This window comes from Crocodylus porosus, unplaced genomic scaffold (assembly GCF_001723895.1).
Source record: "Crocodylus porosus isolate Cpor-Errol unplaced genomic scaffold, CroPor_comp1, whole genome shotgun sequence".
NCBI lineage: Eukaryota > Metazoa > Chordata > Crocodylia > Crocodylidae > Crocodylus > Crocodylus porosus.
The window spans coordinates 7,029,139-7,049,493 of record NW_017728934.1 but is presented as its reverse complement, the minus strand read 5'-3'; the positions used below and the strand labels follow the sequence as shown (position 1 = coordinate 7,049,493).

At 49.9% G+C, this 20,355-nt stretch overlaps 1 protein-coding gene across 3 annotated transcripts in view; it reads left to right on the top strand.

The window, feature by feature from the left end:
* Nucleotides 1-19,434, top strand: part of POM121 (POM121 transmembrane nucleoporin) — a 24,600-nt gene extending 5,166 nt beyond the window's left edge. The window contains exons 2-13 of one of the 3 annotated variants that reach the window (XM_019546432.1): nt 1,809-2,024; nt 2,681-2,839; nt 5,825-5,905; nt 6,355-6,526; nt 7,751-7,842; nt 8,740-8,810; nt 9,757-9,881; nt 10,280-10,382; nt 10,783-10,959; nt 11,384-13,111; nt 13,891-14,019; nt 14,534-19,434. In XM_019546432.1, the coding sequence (XP_019401977.1) occupies nt 1,960-2,024; nt 2,681-2,839; nt 5,825-5,905; nt 6,355-6,526; nt 7,751-7,842; nt 8,740-8,810; nt 9,757-9,881; nt 10,280-10,382; nt 10,783-10,959; nt 11,384-13,111; nt 13,891-14,019; nt 14,534-14,619 (2,988 nt within the window). In that variant the 5' untranslated portion in view covers nt 1,809-1,959 and the 3' untranslated portion in view covers nt 14,620-19,434. Of the gene's footprint in view, nt 1-1,808; nt 2,025-2,680; nt 2,840-5,824; nt 5,906-6,354; nt 6,527-7,750; nt 7,843-8,739; nt 8,811-9,756; nt 9,882-10,279; nt 10,383-10,782; nt 10,960-11,383; nt 13,112-13,890; nt 14,020-14,533 lie in introns of those variants that run through there. The other 2 variants (XM_019546430.1, XM_019546429.1) reach the window with 2 other exon arrangements.
* Nucleotides 19,435-20,355: the final 921 nt, after the last annotated feature.

Here is a 20,355-nt window from a genome sequence, read left to right as displayed (position 1 = left end):
TGCGGCGGCCGAGGCGGCGTCCTGGTGGCGGGCACGGCTAGGCTGTTGCCCCGGCCCCGGCCCGGCGGGCAGTTGGACTTACGGGGTTTTGATGAGGGGCCGCTGCCAGGCCAGCAGCTCCCCGCTGCAGCCACTCCCCAGAAGCGGGGCGGGCTGGGCCAGGCCGGTACGAGGGGCCGGAGGCGGGCTGCTACTATGCCATGCCATGCCGGCCCAGTGCAAAGCCCTGACCCGCTCCCTGTGCTGGTGGGGGCGCTGCCTGGGCACTAGGTCCTGGGATCTGGCGGGGGGTGAGGGGAGCGGGCATGTGCTCCCATGATGTTCCACATCAGCCTGAGCCCTGCCCAGCCCCTGGCAGCCCATGCAGTTTGGGGTGCAGCAGGCAGGGAGGAAGCTTCAGCTGGGCAGCTCTTGCCTCAGCAGGCAGGGCTCTGACTCCAGCTCCCAGCTTCCATCTATCCACTTAGCTGCCCCTGCCATATTTTCTGCTCTAGCCACAGCTCAGGGCACTTCAGAGCTGTTTGGAGAATTGCTCATCCTACCTTGCTGTCCAGCTGTTTATTCATTATCTTTAAACTAACCCAGGTTTCTAGGCTGGAGGAGGACTCTTTTTTTGGCAAAGCAGCACATTAGTGGGTTTCCTGGGTGCTATTCCTTCTCTCTGCCCCGTAATTCAAAGGGGGGAAAGTTGTGATAACTTGATGGATTTTATCGCATCAGAATTTGAGTACTTAACAGTGTGTCTTGGGAAAATCAGCCACTTTTAGTGGAAAAACTGACTTTCCAAGTCCCCATACAGCAGCAGAAGAGTCTTCAGACATTCGTGCTGCCGTTTCTGGAGGGAGTTAGGCTCCAGGCATTTCTGACAGCAAGTTAAGAAAAAGACTGGCAGCTGGATTTTAGACATTTAGACAAAGTGGTGTATTAGGAGAGATGTAAGGGGGGAGGGGACAATTACAGCTCTGTGGTGAAAGACGTAAATCTGTGAATCCTCAGGACAGAGGGTTGGGATGGCCTTGGTGTTTACATGTAACATGGGCTAACGCTTGAGAACATGGTATGGGTTACATGAACTGAGGTCATTTGGTCTTGAGGTTGTTAAAGCATTAAGCAGAACAGGTATTAGCAAAAATTGTCAGTTCTTCTGTTCCTTCTTCTCTCTTGTTCTGGATGTGGTTTTATAGCCATGTACTCCAGTGAGCTCTCTCTAGTCAGAAGAGTTTGCTACAGTACAGAGATGAGGTCCTTGCTGTCTAGGCCTTGCCTGCACTGACCAAAGGGTCTTGGTTTGTGTCTTTCTGACAAGAATGCTGTTTTTACAGAGGTCCTGTTGGCTAGTGCAGGCACAACGTCTGGTCTTACGACTACCTTGCATCTATAAATTCTTCTTGAGATACAAACTGGAACCCTTGTTCTTGCTATATACAGAGAACTAGCCCAACCACATCCCAAAAGAAGCAGCTGGCAAAAGATTGCATTTTACTTGGGTCTCTTACAAATCTTTGGCACTGAGAGGGATATGAATATTTGTTGTTTATAATAACCAGATCAGAAATTGGTATGTTGAATCTCTTTTTAGCTCTTCAGTATCTGCTGCTGCTTGTGCTAAAACCGTCTGCTCTTTCAGAGGGCATAGAACTTGGGCAGCAGCATGAGAGTAAATACACTAGCTCATTGCTGTTTTGTAGCTTTAATCTCTCAGGGATGGACAGACTGGGCCATGAGCTTAGGGGATCTTTGTGACTGAGCAACTAGCATCCCTCTGCCTCTCCTGGGTCCCTTATTCCCTGTGGCGTATTTGTCTGCAGGAATCACTTGACCCCACCAACCCGATTTGTGCAGACTCTTCGTCGGCGGTATCCAATCCAGCAGGCCCAGTATGCCTCACTGGGGGCCCTGCCCACAGTATGCTGGGATGGCTTTCAGAAGAAAAGCGTGCTTTCTGCTCGCAACTCTAGCATGGTGCAGAGCCCAGTAACAGTGAAGATTGCTCCGCCAGACAGCAACTTGTCCCATTCTCCCATGTGAGTATGACACCATCGTGGGCCTTTCAGTACCCCTCTCCCTTTTGAATGTGCAAAGTATGCATAAAGCTAGCCCTCAGTAAATGCACTGCTATCTGATGCAGTTAGTATCACTGTGAGTGCTGTTATGAGTGCTGCTTATTGTTGTCAAGAACTAAAGCTTTGCTCTCCTCCCATCCTGTCTGTGCTGTCAGCGAGTAGTGTATCTTCTGCTTTAGTGACCCTGCTCTGAGATACTCTGAGGGTTGCATGCAGCATTGTACCATGAATGCATCACTTCACCCTTGTAAAAGCTGTATAAAAACTCTTGCTAGGAGCAGAGCTGAGGAAAGTGCCTAGAAAATGGGTTACCAATTCTTATTGCACAGTAGCCCTTCACTTTGATTGCTTAAAGCACCTCTCCCAGGGAGTTTGTAGCTCATAGCTCTGTTGTGACCTCCTAATCCACATGTTGAGCAGTGTTTTGTTGCTATGGGGAGGATTGTTATGTCACAAGCTAGTCCAGAAACTGAACTCCTCCTCTAAAGGAAAGGAAAGTCTCAGCAGTGCTGGGGCAGCTTAGCATTCAAGGCAGTGGGTAGCTCTCCTCATGGAACTCTACTAATGAGAAGTAGATGTGTTTCCACTCTCCCATAACTCACTATTCTACATTACAGCTTGGAGCAGTTGATTTCACCAGTGGCCTTATCATCCAATAGCACCCTGGATCCATGTGCAAAAGAAACTGTGCTCAGTGCCCTTAAAGAAAGCAGGAAGAGGGCTGTGGAGGAGGAAGATGACCAAACTTTCCCCATTGAACAGGAAAACAAAAGGAGGTAATGAGCTAGCAAGTGGGGATGCATGGGGGTAGTAAGTGTTTCTTCCAGTCAGGCATGGAGGCCTCATAAATGCAATAGATCACCAGGGCAGTATACCAGCTGTGTGAAATGAAAGAAGTGTTAACAATGTAGCTGCAATGGTCCAGAAATTATGCAAAAATCAAGGATTTTTGGAGTGATACCTTTTATTGGACCAACTATATGGATGGGATGATGTTAGACAAGCTTTGAATGCAAAGCATTCTTCTTCATATCTGAATGAGAGAAGAACCAGCCTCTCCATATAAGCAGCAGAAGGTGGGGGCTACCAGAGCTCAGCCCCACCAGATGTAGGGCAGCAGGTAGGACCGCAGTGCAGCCACAGGCTCGCTTTGGCAGCCAGGGGTGGGAAATGCAGACACTCAGATACACAGCCAGGATTGCAGCCCTGGCGTGTGGCTTCCCAGCATGGCAGGTAAGTTTTTCAGTCTGCTTTCTTTGTGAAGGGGAAGGGCCTTGAGGGGGCAAATCGAGACCCTCACAGTGCGGGAGGGAGTGGGGCAGGGGTGAATGGGGCCCCGGCTGGGCTGGGTCATGGGATAATCAGAGCCTGGTGGTGCATCTGGGGATAGAGGAGGGCCTCCCGTCAGTGCATGCACCACAGGGGAGCCAAGGCGTGTCGTTCCACACCCCCCCTGCCCCCCAGTCTGTATGCAATCTGCCACTGTGGGCTGGGCTCTGCTCTGCCTCTGCACCTCACTGCTGCTGCTTCAAGAGTGGCATGATGCCATGTGTGTCCCATTGCTGGGCAGCCTACCACTGGGCTGCTTCCTTCCCAGTGCTAGGACACACATGGCATCATGCTGCTCTCGGGGCAGTGACAGCTGGAGCAGGGAGCAAAGCGCAGTGCACAGTGGCAGCCACCTCCACTATAGATGGAGGGGCACGTGCCCCCTGGGCCTTCGCTGAGTTGCGCACAGCAGCGGGAGTCTCCCACACCCCTGGACAAACCACCTGGGCTCTGACTTTCCCACCAACCAGCCCAGCCAGGCCAGGATCCCACTCACCCTTACCCTTGCCTCTGCCCCACTCCCTCCCTCAGCACTGGGGCCTTGATCTGGCCCTCCACCCATGGCCCTTTTTCCTCCCCTCGCCCCTTCCCACAGACTTACCTGCCGGGAGGGTGAGGGGGTGGCTCCCCCCAAATAATTTTTTCTCTCTCCAACTATGCCTCTCCAGAAGAGTAAGTAATCCCAACAGAACAGTGCTTTGAAGTAGTCAGGGAAAAGAGAACTGGCATCTGGGCTTCAGCCCTAGCATCCCCCTCTTTTGCTGGAAGTCTTGAGATGCGGAGTTAGAGTAACTGAATCCTAAAAATCACTTCTGCTGTCAAAGCAGACCCAGGCTTTGCAGATTTCTTCAGGGTTTACTTCCATGGCATCTCTGTTATAAACCAGTCAGTTCTCCAGTCTGCCTCAGTCTTTAGAAAGAAGTAGGATACATCTTCAGGTTCTGGCATAAAACCAAACAAGGACAATTTAAAAGTCCTTCTGAAGCCTCCTTCCTACATCTTAAGAACCAAAGTGTGGGTGTCCGCTAAAGAATGGGAACTGGGAGGTCTTTCTCCTCCCCACTAGCCAAGGTTATTAAGAACACCAGATACTGGTTTGCAGATATGTGGTCTAACATAACTGGGCCCATACAAGATGGACATGGAGATGGAGTTTGTGTCTGTCTTTGTGAAGAGGGCACTGGACTGGAATGATGGAGAATAGATTCCAGAATAGAGCTTTTCATCCTGGACCACTCTGAGTGTAGAGCAGGATCTTGAACTGGATCTCCCATATCCTGTACCCTTGCTGCTAGGGTATGGTCTCCGTCTGATGAGAGAATGCTTCAAGGTCTTCTTGACAAACGCTGCTGAAACAGACCTCTCCAAAACATTTTGGCTTTGGCCAAAGAGCATAATTTGTTTGTCTTGACTGGCTTTACTCAGCAGCTGAACTGATTGTATTGGGTGTGAAAGGGGAGCTGAAAGAGGATAGACATCCAAATCGTCATTAGTCAGCTGAGATGGAACAGGAATATGGTGGAGCAGGGTGAAGTAGGCTACATCTTGAGGCAAAATGTCATCGTGGACAGTTGGGTTCTGGAACAAGATGCCAAGGGAGGAAATGGTACTTGATCCCTGGAGAGATTCTAAACCAGGGTGGGTAAAATACGGCCCCGGGGCCGGATCCAGCCTGTCAGGGCATTCTATCCAGCCCCTAAACAATTTAGAAAATTAATATTTATTTGCTCCTAGCTGCCTGTCAAAGATGACAGGAACCAGGGACAGTAGGACCCAAAGGAAGCTGGTGGCAGGACCCACCAGCAAGACCTGCCCAGCTCTGCCCCCCAGCCAAAAACCCCTGCCTAGCAGAGACTTCTGGTCTGGGAGCATGGGGCTTTTCCTGCTTCCCTGTATTGGAGAGGGAAATGTGGCCCTCAGCAGCTTGCCAAAACTTGGTAAGCGGCCCTCTGCCTGAAATAGTCGCCCGTCCCTGTGCTAGACTGAGGCTTTGACCACACAAGAATGCTAATGCTGGTTTCAGAGTGTGGATACATATGCCGACAAATTATGAGGTTATGTTGGCAAAGCTATGATTTGTGTTAGTATAGTAAAACCATATATTTCCTGACCACAAATGAAACAATCTGTTGGTACTGCTGCATCTTCATGAAGGGGTAATTTTGGCCCAGCTCTGCCCATGCCAGATCACACACACCTTCACACCATGACTGGTAGATCTATGACAGCATTTTGGAACGTAAGCCTGACCTAAACCTTGACACCTGTCCAGCAGGGGTGGTTTGTGGAATTAAGTCAGTTTGTTGCAGTGCAGGAGGCAGTGTGAGACCTTTCTGGGAATGGTTCCTGCAACCACCTTGATCAAAGCAGTGCCTGATTCCTGTGGGTAGGTCTTTCTGGACTTTGAGGAGATCCCTGTCTTTCTCTTGCAGGCGACATGACAGCAGTGGGAGTGGACAGTCAGCGTTTGAGCCTCTGGTGGCAAATGGAGCCCCAGCCTCTCTTGTACCCAAGTAAGTGACTTCTCAGATTGTAAGGGACCTAGCTTCAGCTAAGAGGCAAGGCAGCAAGGAGGCTCTGTAGAGCTAGCCAATTGAGTTTAGGCCTAAAGAGTAATTTTGGGAAAAGGTGTTAAGTTTTTCCTTGCTGAGGTGCAAAGTCCTTGTCACAGGAAGGGCCACTTCTGCGTCTTGATTGTTACAAGCATCAAGGAGTTTAGGGTCCCGAGGAAGGCAGAGCCATCTAAGATGTATTCATCATCTGCTGGCTGCTTGCTTCATTACTGGGAGCTCCAGTAATCCCATTGCTGGAAAATCCTTATTGAGGTCTTGGTAATTTGTACTAGTGGCAGAAACCAGATTTGCAGGCAGAGATTTTCAGTGAGCATGCAGCAAAGGGTTTGGGTTTTGGAAGCTCTGTACAAGGGTGAGGAAAACATTCAAACTTCTCTCTCCCTCTCCAGGCCAGGCTCTCTGAAGAGGGGCCTTACCTCCCAGTGTCTAGATGAGTGCCTAAACAAGAGATCACGTAGCAGTTCCATCAGCTCCATGAACAACATGTACACAGGTGGGATTCCCAGCTCCATTCGCAATGCCATCGCCAGCTCCTACAGCTCTACCCGGGGCCTCTCGCAGGTAGGACACAACATATCTGCAATTGACAGTGGTGGCTGGCGTGAGGAGTGTCACAGACCTGTGGGACTGCCCAAGGTCATGAACCTGATGAAGCATTACCAAACGCTGAGCTGTAAACCCCACAAAGAGTCTTTGTAGCTGAGTGCAGCACAAATACATTTGGTAAAGCTCTCCCATTTAGTCATGGAACAGGCTAGTTGTAGCCATTGCTGACACCTGCCTACCTGCTGGCTGTGCTTCTTTGTACTCTTTGTGGGTGGCAGTCAAATACCCTGGCATGGAGCCCTCCTCAGATAGAATCTTCTCACCAAAAAGAATGCTGTGCTCCTCATACTTGGCTGAGGGCACTACAGCTAAGTGAGACTCAAATCTGATGTTCTGGGTTAAAAATATGAAATTAAACACATCCTTCTGTATGGTAACTTCCCTTCTGGCTGCACTTAGCAGACATCAAAATTCACAGAATTTTGTGGAATCCGCAGAATTGCAAATCGGCAGGTTCCTAGCAATTGGTCTCCAGAAAACTACTGCTTAATGACTCCTATTGGTCAGGACTGTCAAACTGGACCCTGGACCCTAAGGTTTGTTGACCAAACTTTGCTCGACAAAAGACCAACTTTTCCTCTTGCTGGGATACTTGCTTGTGTCCCAAGTTCAAGAGGATCTTGTTGAAGGTTCTAAGGCCCTGAACCTGATACACCTTTTAAAATAAATTTTTTCAGTATGGATTTTCCCTAGATGCTAAAGATTTTTCCGTGCTAGGGGACAAATTCTGAAGTCCCTGAGGTAGGCTCAGTGAACTGCCAAACATCTATCAGGAACATAACCTGTTCATGCCAGAGCAATTGTACATGTGTTGGTGGCTTTACTGTCAGTGAGCTAACAGGACCCGTGTCAGGGCCTGTCACATGAACATTGGAGGGAGGGGGTAATGTTTGAACACAGGAGTACTGCTGCAGGCAGGACTGTGGAGGGTAACAGTGGTCTTCTGTGTGCTTGAACATGAAGACCCATAAACTTCAGCTGGGCCAGCATTTGCACAGGCTCTGGGGCTCCACTAGGGCAAGTGTTGCTGCATGTTACTTTATATTGTGGTGAGACTGCTCCCACCTGGTTCTCCTCTTAGAAGTTACAAACTGTGACAAGCAAGGACTGAGGCAAAAGCCTCCAGCTGGCCGAGATCACTGTTACTGTATTGCTAAAGGTAAGGTCTCTGTGTTTCAGGTGTGGAAGAGAAGTGGCCTGAGTACTTCCCCTCTTTCCAGTCCAGCATCTTCCCGCTCTCAGACACCAGAGAGGCCTCTTAAGAAAGCAAGGTGAGCTTGACTGCCTTTCTGTTCTGTCCCTCATTGCTTGTTTCCTTTTTTTGTTGGTATGGAGGGGGATGTCTTTCTGATAACCTGAGTGGAGACTGCAGTCTCCTTAAATAAGAGATGGGGTAAGGAGTGTCTTCTTGGGATGATCCATTCCTTAGGACTCCAAATCCTTTCCATGCTAACTCCAATCCCTTAGTATCTTGCTAAACTGGTTCTTCCTTGTTTTTCCTCTAGTATCTCTCCATGAGGCTGCATTATGTCTGCCCATTTCTCTAGTGTCCTAAATTGTTTGGCTGCTGGTCAGGTGGTACATCCTGCAGTTCTCTAGTGTTTCCATGGCCTGGATTGCTTGACCTCAGCAGTTGGGGAAGAGTAAAAGACTTGTCACCATTTGGTTAATTAACACATCTCTGCTTCCAAGGACGTCCGTTTGCTCACCAAGGGATGCAGAGGTGCCTCAGCACTTCTGATCTGCTTTGGTGTTCAGCTCTTTATGCCCTGCCTGGGAGATCTGTCCCCTCTCAGTCAGGAGTGCATAGGACGCTGGTCATAAAACAAATGTTGGTGTGACTTGATTTTCCAGAGGGCTTCACACCTAATGTGGATGTCTCAAAACAGCTTACAGACCACTGGAGTCTGAGACTGACATTGCTTCTACAGAATGCAGACAGTCTGTGAAGCAGGAGCACTCTCTTCTGCATCCAGGCATCTTCAAGGTGTTAGGACTGGGCTGTGCTCAGGGCAGTGCTAGTGGGTGGCAGTTTTGCTTGTGGCCTCCAAGATCCACATTTGTGGTTTGTGGGGCCAGAGCAGTGCAAGTAAATCTGTACTGTCAGCCTTTGCTCCTGGAAAGAGGAAACAGGTTTGGCCCTTACAGGTTTTCCCCTGTCTCTGCAGAGAAGAAGAGCCACATCGATCTAGTACTTCCACCCCAGTGAAATCTGACATGGAACTGCAGACAGAGAGAGGTAAGTAGGACCATAAGTTATGCTGCAGCGAGTGGAGGACAACTTCACTAACAGAAAGCCACTGGTAATGACTGCTCAGCTACATTTTGTAAGCTGTTCCATTCAGAAGAGTGAAAGGAGGCAAAATTTGGTGTCCCTATGAGACAGGGCGGCGAACATACCCAGGTATCAGCCACCTAGTGCGGATCCTTTACTGCTAGTCTGTGATCCTGCCAGATATGCAAGCTTAAGTGGAGTTGGACTAGGTCAGTATCCACATGAGAACAGAGAAGCAACTCCATGCTGCTTGAGGCATCTATGTAGCTGGAGGTGCTGCCTGTTAGAGTATCTATGTCTAGATCCATTTTTAAAAAAAGGCTCTGTTGTACATGTCAAAGGAACAAACTAGTATCATGTCTAGCGTCCTGACACAATTTCAGGATGCCTCCCTGGTTATTGCTGCACATCACAGTATTCTTCATATCTTCTTTTAGACAGCATAAAAAGCTCCCATGCTTCACCCCAGAGGTGACTACATTTTGGTGCTAGACGAAATAAACTCTTGTCTGGTTTGTATATTGGTTAAATGCTTTAGGGGGTGGTGTGGGGCCACGTAAAGTGACCACCATGCTGCTGACCCACGTTGCTAAATGGCCTCATGGCTAATGGCAGCAGCATGTTTGGGAGCAGTCTGCTTAGCAGTCCCTGGGAGTCTTCACACAAGCTGCCTCCTCAGTTTGCAGGTATGGCCAACCATTCATCCAGGAAACCCTGGAGCCCTGTGCTCATCTTGTACCACAGCCTGTGGCTCTGTGCTCCCAGGCAGGGTTATCTGGAGGAGAATTTCCCTTCCCTCTGGAAGGAGGGAGACTAACGTGTTGGTAAGCAAGTTCCTGTGGCAGGATGTGTAAATTGTATTCCTCTTCTATGTGGAGCCCCTAGTTTTCATTTGTTCCCCCTTCTCTAGCTGTGGAGACCCCTGTGCAAAAGAAGCAAAGTTCCTTGAGCTTACCCTCCCTGTCAGAGAGCAGTGGGAAGCGCAAGCGGAAGATCCAGCTGCTGTCCTCCCGCCGAGGAGACCAGCTTGCCTTGGTACGTTGCCTCCTTGCAGCCCTTGCTGACTTTCTCTGTGGGATATGATGGTTACCTTTTCTACAAAGGCAGGGAGAGACTCAGCTGTTTGTTCCTGGGATGGAAGCTCCTGCCTTGTGGGAAGTGAAGCTAGTTCCAGCACTTGGCATGTAGTAGAATGTGTTTGACTTGTGGTGATTTACAGGGAAAGGTCTGCTATGCTCTCAGACCCATGTTGAAAACAACCCCAAATTCATGTGCATGTAATAGGCAAAATGGACAGGGGTTAGGCCTCTGGTATTGTGCTATGGCAGAACCATCTTTGCAGCTGTTGCCACTGTGTGGCATTGCTGGGAGCCTGGCAAGGCTCTGTCTGCCTTCTGCAGGAGGGAACTCAAGTGACACTCTTCCATTGGCAGCCTCCTCCCCCTCAGCTGAGCTTTCCTGTCACAGTCGAGGACTTGGATGCAGAAAAGAAGGCAGTGCTCAAGTGTTTCAACAAAGTCTTGGAGGATAAGACTGGTAAGGACCCCTCTGCTGCCATTCCTTCCTATAGGAGCTAGCTGGCTAGAAGGGTAGTTGGAGTGAGTCTGGGGGGTGGGGGGTAGTAAGAAACTGGAGAGAGTCTCTGACCTATCTGTAAGACCAGCATAGACCAGTGAGGTTATGTAGTCTGAACATCTGCATAGCACAGGCCAGAGTCTCTTCATGCGTGATATAGCTTCCTCTTCTTGGAGGCCAGTGAACAGGTATTCTATTTTCTGCTGCTCTGGGTGGTGTGGTCAAGGCCCTGAAGACAGCTTAATGACTTATGCCATCCTTATAGTGTTGTTAGCTGCATCAGACTGTGGTGCCTTCAGTAACTGCTGTCTGCATCTTCCTTAGCAAGGGATTTAAGCATTTTGCTCTCACTCCGCCACAATAGATTCCCCTGCAACCAGTTCTGCGGAGACCATCCCTGCATCCAAACCCCTGTCATTCACACTGATGTCTACTGGGCCTACATCTGTATTGACAGCTCCTCTGGTTGCCAGCACTGGCTCCTTACTGGAAAGTCTGAAGAAAATGCAGAACAGCCAGAGTATTCCTGTGCTTTCAGGTTTGTGATTGGGCAGGGTGGGAGCAGTCCTGAGGCTCTGGCTTGGGGCACTTAGACTTGGTGATCAGGGTTTTGTTGGGGGGAGCTCCTCATGCAGGCATCAGTATGAGGTTGGGATTTGCAGCATCACTTGTTCCTGGTGCAGCTTAAACTCAGCTGACTCCAGGAAATCCCACCTGGAATGTGATGGAAATAGTTGCTGTCAAACAGCTGGGTTTTCAGTGGGTTTCCCCATAAAGCCTACACTGTACAGATTTCCTGGCCAGCCTTCATGGGCTGTAACATTCAATTTGGTCTATGTTTGTGCCAGGTAGGGCTCATGCTGGCGTAGTTTTATTACCCCACCCAGGTTTCTAGTTAGTTTCCTTAGTAGCACTAGTCATATCTGGTTATAAAAAGTCTCTAAATGATCTCTCTCCCTCAGATTCGACAGGAGTTGCAGCGACTTCTCAGCCAGTTCCAGCAGCCCCTCTGTTGTCAGCCTCCAATGTACCACTGAATTCAAGCTCATTGTCTGTTACAGCATCTGACTCGAAGCTTGTGCCCATGTTAAACTTACCTGTTCCATTAGCCCCTCCCTGCTCCCTTGTCCAGCCTGGCAGCAGTGAAAGCAGCCTGGGGGTTCCCACTTCACTGGAGCTAGGCCCGACCCCTAGCAAACCTCCCTCCTCCCCTAAACCAAGCATCCTTTTTGGGATGCTGAGCATTCCTCCTGCCAGCCAGCCTGCAGCAGCAACAGCTACATCTTCCACCCCAATCACCACTGCCCCTGTGTTCAAGCCAATCTTTGGCACCTTGCCAAAAAGCGAGAACATGGTGCCTTCTGCAGCTGGCACTTCCACAACAGTCACGGTGTCTTCCAGTGCTACATCTCTCTCAGCAACCTCCCCTGCCAGCACCACAATGTTCAAGCCTGTTTTTGGGAGCTTGACGACATCTGGACCCTCAGCAACAGCTTCTCCCTTTGCATTTAAGCAGGCCTCTCAGCTGGCATCCACTGCTGATGTGACCACAGCTTCCACCACAACCCCCCCTGTGTTTGCCAGCTTCCCCAATAGCATCTTCACAACTGCAGCAACGACCAGCACTGTACTGAGTACCATCACTGAATGCACTACGAAGCCCATGTTCAGTTTTGGGCTTAACCTGCCGAGCTCCACCAGTGTGTCAGCCAGCCCAGCTGTCAGCACAGCCACCTCCACCAGTGCATCTCAGCCCTTCCTCTTTGGAGCCCCTTCAAGCTCAGTTCCCAGCACAGAAGCAGGCTTTGCATCCACAGGCCCTGTTTTTGGGTTTGGACAGCCTGCTGTCACCACGGCTACTACCACCACTAATGTTCCAGTGGGCTCCACCTTTGGCCAGGCACCCTTGAATGTAGCACAGGCCACCCCTTCCACCATTACCACCACCACCACCACCACCGGCTTCAGTATTTTTGGCAGCACTGCTCTGACTTCTTCAACCCCAGCAACAGCAGGCCAGTCAACACTGTCTTTTGGCTCTTCCCTCACTCCGTTTTGTTCCTTTGGCACTGGTGCCAAACCACCTCCTGCATACTCGGGGGCAGCTAGTCAGCCGGCATTTGGCACTGGTACCCCAGACAGCCACCAGTCTGCCAACAAGCCTACAACTGGCCCAGCAAGCTTTAGTGCCCCTTTCAGCTTTGGAGCCTCCACAACCCAGTCTACTGCTCAGCCAGCATTTGGCAGCAACACTCAGCCAGCCTTTGGTGCCAACAGCCAGGCTTCCTTCGGCACAAGCAGCAGCCAGCCAGCGTTTGGAGGCACCACATCCATCTTCTCCTTTGGAACAGCCACCACAACCACCACATCAAGTTTTGGTTCCAACACCCAGACTACAAACAGTGGGGCCAGGGGCATGGTGTTTGGCAGTGCTACTTCATCTCCATTCACTTTTGGGGCATCCACCCAGCAAAGCACAGGACCCAGTGCCTTTGGCATTGGAACACCTTCCTTAGGTGGAAGTACTCCTGCTGTAGCATTTAATTTTGGGGCTGGGCAGACCGGATCGGCAGGTGCCATAACACTCTTTGGCTCCCCCCTGACGCAGAACACGCTGGGTGCCCAGAACCAGAGCACGTCATTTGCCTTCTCTGCAGCTGGCACACCTGATAACAAGCCTGTGTTTGGAGGTAAGGTGTCTACCCACCTGTTGGGCACAAGCAAATTCTGTTTGGCTTGTTTCAGAATAAGACTGGCTGGGCATGAGGGGAGGTCTAAGTGAATGTAGGCAGTGGCCATGCCATGCTTCTCGTCTCTTACTCCTGGCTTCTCTAAGCATACGGTACAGCTATTAACTGTGCCCATCCCCCAGCTGTTCATTAGGACGAGGCAGCTACTAGAAGGCTTCACTTTAGAGGGGTCAAGTTTTTTTGTTACTGGAAACCCCACTTCCTACTGACTTAATTTTGCATGAAGGCAAAGATTTGTGTCTGCTAAGCTTAGTTCTTTGAGGCAGGTACAGCCTGGCTGCATTTTGGGGGTAGTGGGAAGTAGGTCTGTGTTCAGCTAATCCCACTGGATTAAACATAGGCCGTTCAATAGTATTTCTGACCCCTTAGTGAAGTAAGCTCCTACTACCCTGGGCAGTCCACTGATCCTCTTGGAAGAAGAGGCTGAGAGGCAGTGAGAGAGAGGTGCCAGGGGCCTGTCCTGTGGCAGATGCTTCTGTGTTTTGAGTGGGGACATCTCAGGGGTGTGTATACATTCCCTCTGCTGTCCAGCAGGAGGGAAGCAATGATGTGTCTAAACTGGTCCTGCAGGAGCCTCTTCTCTGTCCTGAGCTATGGCCTTCCTTTGGAATAGATACTTCCTCAGACAGTAGACTCCTCTCCCACAGTGACCTTGGCCTCTGGGCCATCTCTCATCCTACACCTTTCATCCAGACTTACAGCAAGGTGGTGTTTTTCAGGAACTGCTGCACCCAGTTTTGGGCAGAGTACCCCTGTCCCAGGAGCAGCAGGAGGTGGGAGCAACAGCCTTTCCTTTGGAACCCCCAGCACTCCTGCTTCAGGTTTTGGAAGTGTGGGGCCATCGTTTGGTAAGATTTCCTTTGGGGTGCTTTTCATCTAAGGGGACTGATGCAACACTGTTCTGTAAGGCTAGGATGTGGACATAAACCTGCTGTTAAAGCAGAGTCTACTCTCAGTTGCCCTTCTGGATGGAGAGGGGAGAAGATGGGGGAGGGGACGGTTGGTTTGGCTGCTGGCTTTCGGGTGCTTGGAAGTGCATCTGTAACAGCCACTCGTGTGCAAAGTCAAGTAATTGACTGCCTTTGAAGAAGGTCATAACACTGCCCTGGCTGCTTCCTGAGGCTGGGAAAGGCTGTCACTGTTCTCTGCTGCAGATATTTGGTTCTCTGCATGGGGTAAATTAGGGCTGGGGAGAGGAGCATGAGCAAGGAAAGTGGTATCTAGGTATCCAGACCCCTGGGAAGCAAACCCTATGCAATAAGTTAACACTGTAAGGAGCCTTTGTTTGTTCTGGAGTGTCTCTTCTCAGACCAGCAGGGCACAGGCATGGGATGTACTCACAGCGTCTTTTTGTCTCCTTAGCACCATCATTCTCCATTGGGTCAGGATCCAAGACTGGGGCCCGTCAGCGTCTGCAGGCACGAAGGCAGCACACCCGCAAAAAGTAGCCTCGTCAATTTTCTGGCCATGAATTTCTGGCCTTGCTGTGATAAGCCCCAGCCCAGCTGCTTGAGCCAAGACTCAGTGTAGAGCGACCAGCTACACAAGCAGCTGAGCCCCTGCAGTTCAGCTGCTCATGTCTGTGAAATCCATTGGAGCCAGTTCTGGGTGGCAGCAACTCTTCTACATGAGATGGGGCAAACCAAACCCTTCTTACTTGAACACTTCCACAGCCGAGACTGGATAAACCTCTGTACATATCTACAGTTTCCTCCCTAACTTTTTTTTCTCCGTGTTTCATAATGTTTAAAATTCTCCCATTGCTTCCTGTAGCTGCTCCTGTGCCCTTCTTTCCCTGACTACACTGACAGGCTGGTCTCCATGGGCTGAGCATGCAGAGCAGGAGCTTCTGGAGATGCTCTGGATGCTGGCCCCAGGGTCACATTCCCAGCCTGTGTCTGACAGCAACTGACACCCTGCTGCTTCAGCTGCCATCTCCCTGTGTTCCTACCTCCCTACCCTGCTAAGTGGCATGTTCTCCCGCCCTCTGGGCAGGCCAGAGGTAGCAGTTTTGTCCTGAACTGCTGTTCCTGGGTTGGGGAAGAATCTTCACTGGTCAAGAAGTCTTTCTCTGTGGTGTAATCTAATGACCAAGTAAAGACCCCTCCTCCTGAAGGACTGCTCTGATTTGGCCTAGCAGGTGCCTACTCGACAAAACTCTGCCTGGCTTACCCTTTCCAGTGAGTGGTACTGGCCCCTGCAGGGGTTTAAATATGTTGGTGCTCTAAACAGAACATGCCATCTAGCTCCTGTAGCTCCCAAGCATCAGCTAAGGCCTTCTGTAATACCATGCTCCTGGCTCAGTCTCTGTTGGGAGAGAGCAGCATGGGTGGGCCATGTCCTTGGCTGGAGCTGTGCTGCAGGAACTAACACCACCTCTGCACCAGAGGGAGAACAGGAGTCTGGTACCCTTCGGTACATGATAAGTGTCCTGAGTTTGTGCTCTGCCCTGTGGGATGGGTGCTGCCACTTACGATTTCAGCCATCTGTGATGCTTTGGGTTAGTTTCTACAGATCTTGTCTGTGTAAAGCCCTGTATGTTCTGCTCTCTGTTTACGCTCACTGAATCGAGTTTGGAGGAAGAATTGAACCGTATGCGTGGCGGCATGTTGGTAATGCCGGACTTGCTGTTTTAAAGTTTTTTGGGGGCGGGGGATGCACCCTGGCTAATTGGTTGTCGACAGTAGCATCTTTGTGTGGCTACTAGTGGTGAATGAATTCTGTATTTTAACTGTTGTGACTGAAAGAATGGCAGCTGTGGGGGGTGGGTATCACATTGTGGCAGCCTCTTCATAGCCTGTGCTCCAGGCTGGGTCTGTTCTCAATCTGCCCCATAAGCCAGGCTCACGACCCAGCCTAGGTCCTGTGGTGTACTGATAGGAGCCATCTCCCAGGTGCAAGAGACCTCTTGGCTCCAGCTAAAGACACTAAAGAAAACTAATCAAGAACTGACAGACCTGGTGTCCTCTGCACTGTCTGGGAATTGTCTTTGAACTTGCCCACACCAGTTCATGTCCTAGAGACATCCATGCCAGTTTCCAGCCTGCAGGCCCTGGAGCCATCCTTGTGCCTGGGAGGTCCTGCTGGAAGAGATTGCCAGGATGTTGATGCCCATTGTGACGGAGAGCTTGGCCACAGCCTCTAGGAGCATTGCTCCCCTTTTCTATGAAGGTAGCTGCTGCACCTGGGGCAGAGGGTCCAATGCCCTGGCTGCCCCCCCCCCCCTTTCCAAGAGTGACTGGCTGCCAAGTCTTTTTACTCTTTCAGCTGTGTGAGTGTGTGCGTCTGCTGAACTCTAAATTAAAAACTATTTAAACATTTTTTAACAAAATAAATTTATTTTTATATTTAAGCTAAATTGCCTTTGAATTCCTTCAAGCTTGGTTCATTGAGATGGTCAAAGTTCAAAGCTGTTGACTAGAATTTAGCTGTGTAGTCCTTGTCTGGCAAGGATGCTGTGTGCAGGCTGAGATCCTGCCCCTGCCTGACAGCAGTTAGGGCTATCTGGCACCCAGCCATACAGCTGTAGTCCAGGAGGTGGAGGTGGTGGTGGGAGTGGAGGTTTGAAAGGCTGGCCTGCTAGAGGTCAAGGGTGAATTCTGTTCCTGCCAACAAGGAGCTTTCTCAGCCTCTCCCTGCATCCTCCTTGCTCAGGCAAGTGTTACATGAATTATTGCTTATTTTATAATGTGATGTATGTGGATGTGACTAAACTTTTTTTTAATTTTCCCTTGAGAATGAGGCTCTGGAGCTCTTGTATGTTAGACAGTGTTGGTTGTTGTGGGGTTTTTGTTGTTGGGTTTTTTTTCTTTGTTTTGTTGTTTTGGCTTCCTGCCGGGAAGAATGTACCTCTCCTGGCAGAGACGGGACTGGGTGCTGAATATTTCTGTGCTCTTGCAGCTGGCTAGTGGCTCCCCCTCAAACAGGGGCAGAGGGAAAGGAGTCCTGCCCCTTGGAGAGCTCATGGCTTCCTGTCACTGGGATCATTTTTAGCCTTCTTTCAGGCGACCATAGTTGTCATTATGAGGTGTGTGGTGATGCCCTCCCTGGGTTGGGAGTTATTCCTCAGTCATGGGAATGGCACCAGCCCATCTTTCTGTGGAGTCTAGTTTCAATCCAACTCAAATACATGAGTGTTCCTGAAGTTTGGGAAATTGGGCTGAGGGCCTTCCTGTACACTTAAGACCAGTATCTGAAATTCTGTCCCCAGAATGCAGAGCTCCCATTCTTTGTTGCTTGTGTTTCAGTCTACTCTCAGTTGGACAGTAGCTGTACTTGCTGGAGCACAGTCTGGGAACCTGGTCTGCCATGCAGATGGCACTGGATCAAGGTTCCTCCATGCTAGAATGGAAAGTTGCTGCCCTCCTGTGGTCTTGATGGGAGCACAGCACTTCTTAGACCTCTGGAAAAGAAACCCATCCCCAACCTATAACTGAACAGAGATTGCTTATACTTGTTCAGCTAGTGTCTCACTGTAGCCCTAAGCCTTGCTTGGACTCTTCTGCAGCATTTGCAGAGGCTGTGAATAATCTTCAGGCTTTCTGAACAGCTTGCTGGCTTATGTTTGAACTGCTTGACTTGTCAGGAAAATACTCATTTTTCTTGTCAAAGCCAGTGAAGAAAGACAGATCATGGGCTAGTGCAGGTGTATTGCAGTTGGCTACTGTGGCTACTCACCTTGGAGACTCTGCTCCCAGACTGCCTGCTCCATGGTGGTGGGCCTGCAAGGCTGGCCTTTCTTTTAAACAAATTACCTTGTTCAGACATTCCCTGTCCACAGAGGACTACTGCCTTCCTGTTGCTACCCAGGCTTCCCACTTGTACCCCGGTGACTCCTGGCATTGCTAGACTAGAAGTGACATGCTGAGCACAGGACCCATGTGAGATGTTTGTACAAAGTGATTCAGGAGTTGAAGCCATGTATTAGGAATTTTTACATCACAGCAGCCTGTACCATTAGATGTGCTGGATGCAGGGATCTTGCACAGACCTTTTGCTTTTCAGGTGTAGCTGGGCACCCAAGGGGGTTTTGTCCAAAGACCTCTTGGATGCTTGCAGACATTAAAAAAAAAAAAAAAGTGCTTTGCTTTAAACTTAGCGCATTTCTGCACCAAGTCCTGCACACGCCTAGAAGAGGCAGTGCGTTAGTTCAAGCCAGCTTGTCTGACACTTGTAAAGACTGGGCACTTTAGGGAGGCTTTTTGGGCACTTTTATCTGATTGAGTAGCTGACTGAATTAGCTTTAGCTAAAAGTGCCAAAAAGCCCTGCTGAAGCACCTAATTCTTACTTCAACCTGGTTCTGCAGCATATGTAACACACTGCTTCTTCTGGTAAAGCTGGTTTTGGGGTTTTTTTAATGTCTGCAAGGAGTGCTTGATTTTTAACCTGCTGTCTGTCTCGGCCCTGGATACCATCACATGCTAGCCTGGAAAAGCTCCACTGTAACTCTGTTGTGGCAGGAGAGAGGTCATGGGCTGGGCAGGGCTGGAGCTTGAGCTTGTGGTCACCCTAATGAAAAGCCTCTGCATGTGGGTCTTTCTCTGAACCTGACTCTACCAGTGGTGCTCAACCTGACCTGCAGGGTCATGTCATCCGGTCCATGGGCAGCCCTTAATATAGGGCTGGGCCAATGTCTGCAGGATCTGGCCTGCAGACTGCCCCTTCTCATCTGGCCCAAAGCTTAAAGCACCACTGCTTTCATGACAGTCTTTGTACTCTGTGACAGAACCAAGGTAGGAATTGGCTTCAAGTAGTGCCACTCTGGTTGGAAGAATTCAAAGATATAATCCCAGAGACAGGCCCTACCTTGGGGTGAATGCTTGGCTTTTGGTGCAGAAATGGGCCTGGGAGCTTCCAGTTGCAAAGCAAATTAGCAGTAGTTGGAGCTGCTGCTTTGCGTGGAGGCTGATCTTGTGTTTCTGTGTGTGGCCCTCCTTTTCTTTCTGAAGCCCCTAAATCCTCTGTGGTTGAGTTTCCACATCAATGCCACCCTTCTCTGACCTGATTAGCAAATACCAAAGCTGCCCAGTGCCCAGCTCTTTCAGGAGCTGCTCAGCGTATTGGACAGAAACCTTCTGCAGTCAAACTTCCCCTTCTGCTGCTTGTGAGGACTGTGCCATATGTGAAGGGTGAAAGTGCCGGGAGGTTGGGTTTTTAATGAAAAATAAACATGCAAATCATTTCTGGTGTGGCTGCTGAGGAGCTCTAGTTTGAATGTGTATTTTTCCTTGCTGCTTATGTCACTGGATTAAAATAAAAACAACTGCTCACGTCTGCCTGTTACATCTCAAAAAGCTTTGTGTCCTCAACAGAGCTAGAGCCCTCCTACAACTATCCATGCACACAAGGTGAAATGGGCAGACCTAGCACTGGGAGCCACCATGTAAGTGCTCTTGCCTTTTGCTGATACAGCTTGCTTCCAGCAAAGAGTGACTTTTTCTCAAGCTGTTGCTACTCCCATCATAGAAGTGGAGATGGAAGGGACCTCCAGAGAATCCAACCCTCTGCCTGAGGAAGGTTATCCCTCTCCAAATTATCCTACTACCCTCAATCCTGACACAGCACAAGACATAACACCCTAACCTACCACAGGTAAAGCAGGGGGACTATGGCAGCCAGTCCTGCTTCTATAAAATGCTGTTAATGTAAAAAGATCCCAGGTTGAGGGCCATACTCCCTGCTACAGAGGAAGGCAAAAAAAACATAGTCCATACCAATTTGGCCATGGAGTAAAATTCCTTCCAGACCCCAAATATGGCGATTTGATCTCATCTTAAGTGAAGGGACAAGACCCTCTAGCCAGGAACCTCCAGCTTCAGTCCCAGCAGATGCATTGGCACACCCCAGTCAAAATCCCCAGCCTTGCCAACACCCAGTGCCTCTGAGGAAATCTTAAAAACATCTTGACACGTAGCAGCCAGTAGGGGCAGCCAGCAAAGCCCAGAAGCATGGCAAATACCCATAAAATGGGTGGGCAATTATTTTGGGTGGAGGGCCACTTACCAAGTTTTGACAAGCCATCAAGGGCCATATGACAGGCAGCCAGGGGCAGATAAATATTAAGATTTCAAATTTTGTAGGGGCCCTGCGGGCTGGATAGAATGGCCTGGTAGGCATGTGGCCCACAGGCCACATCTTGCCCCCCCTGCCGTAGAAGAACATGGGCATAACTATGCTTAGATCG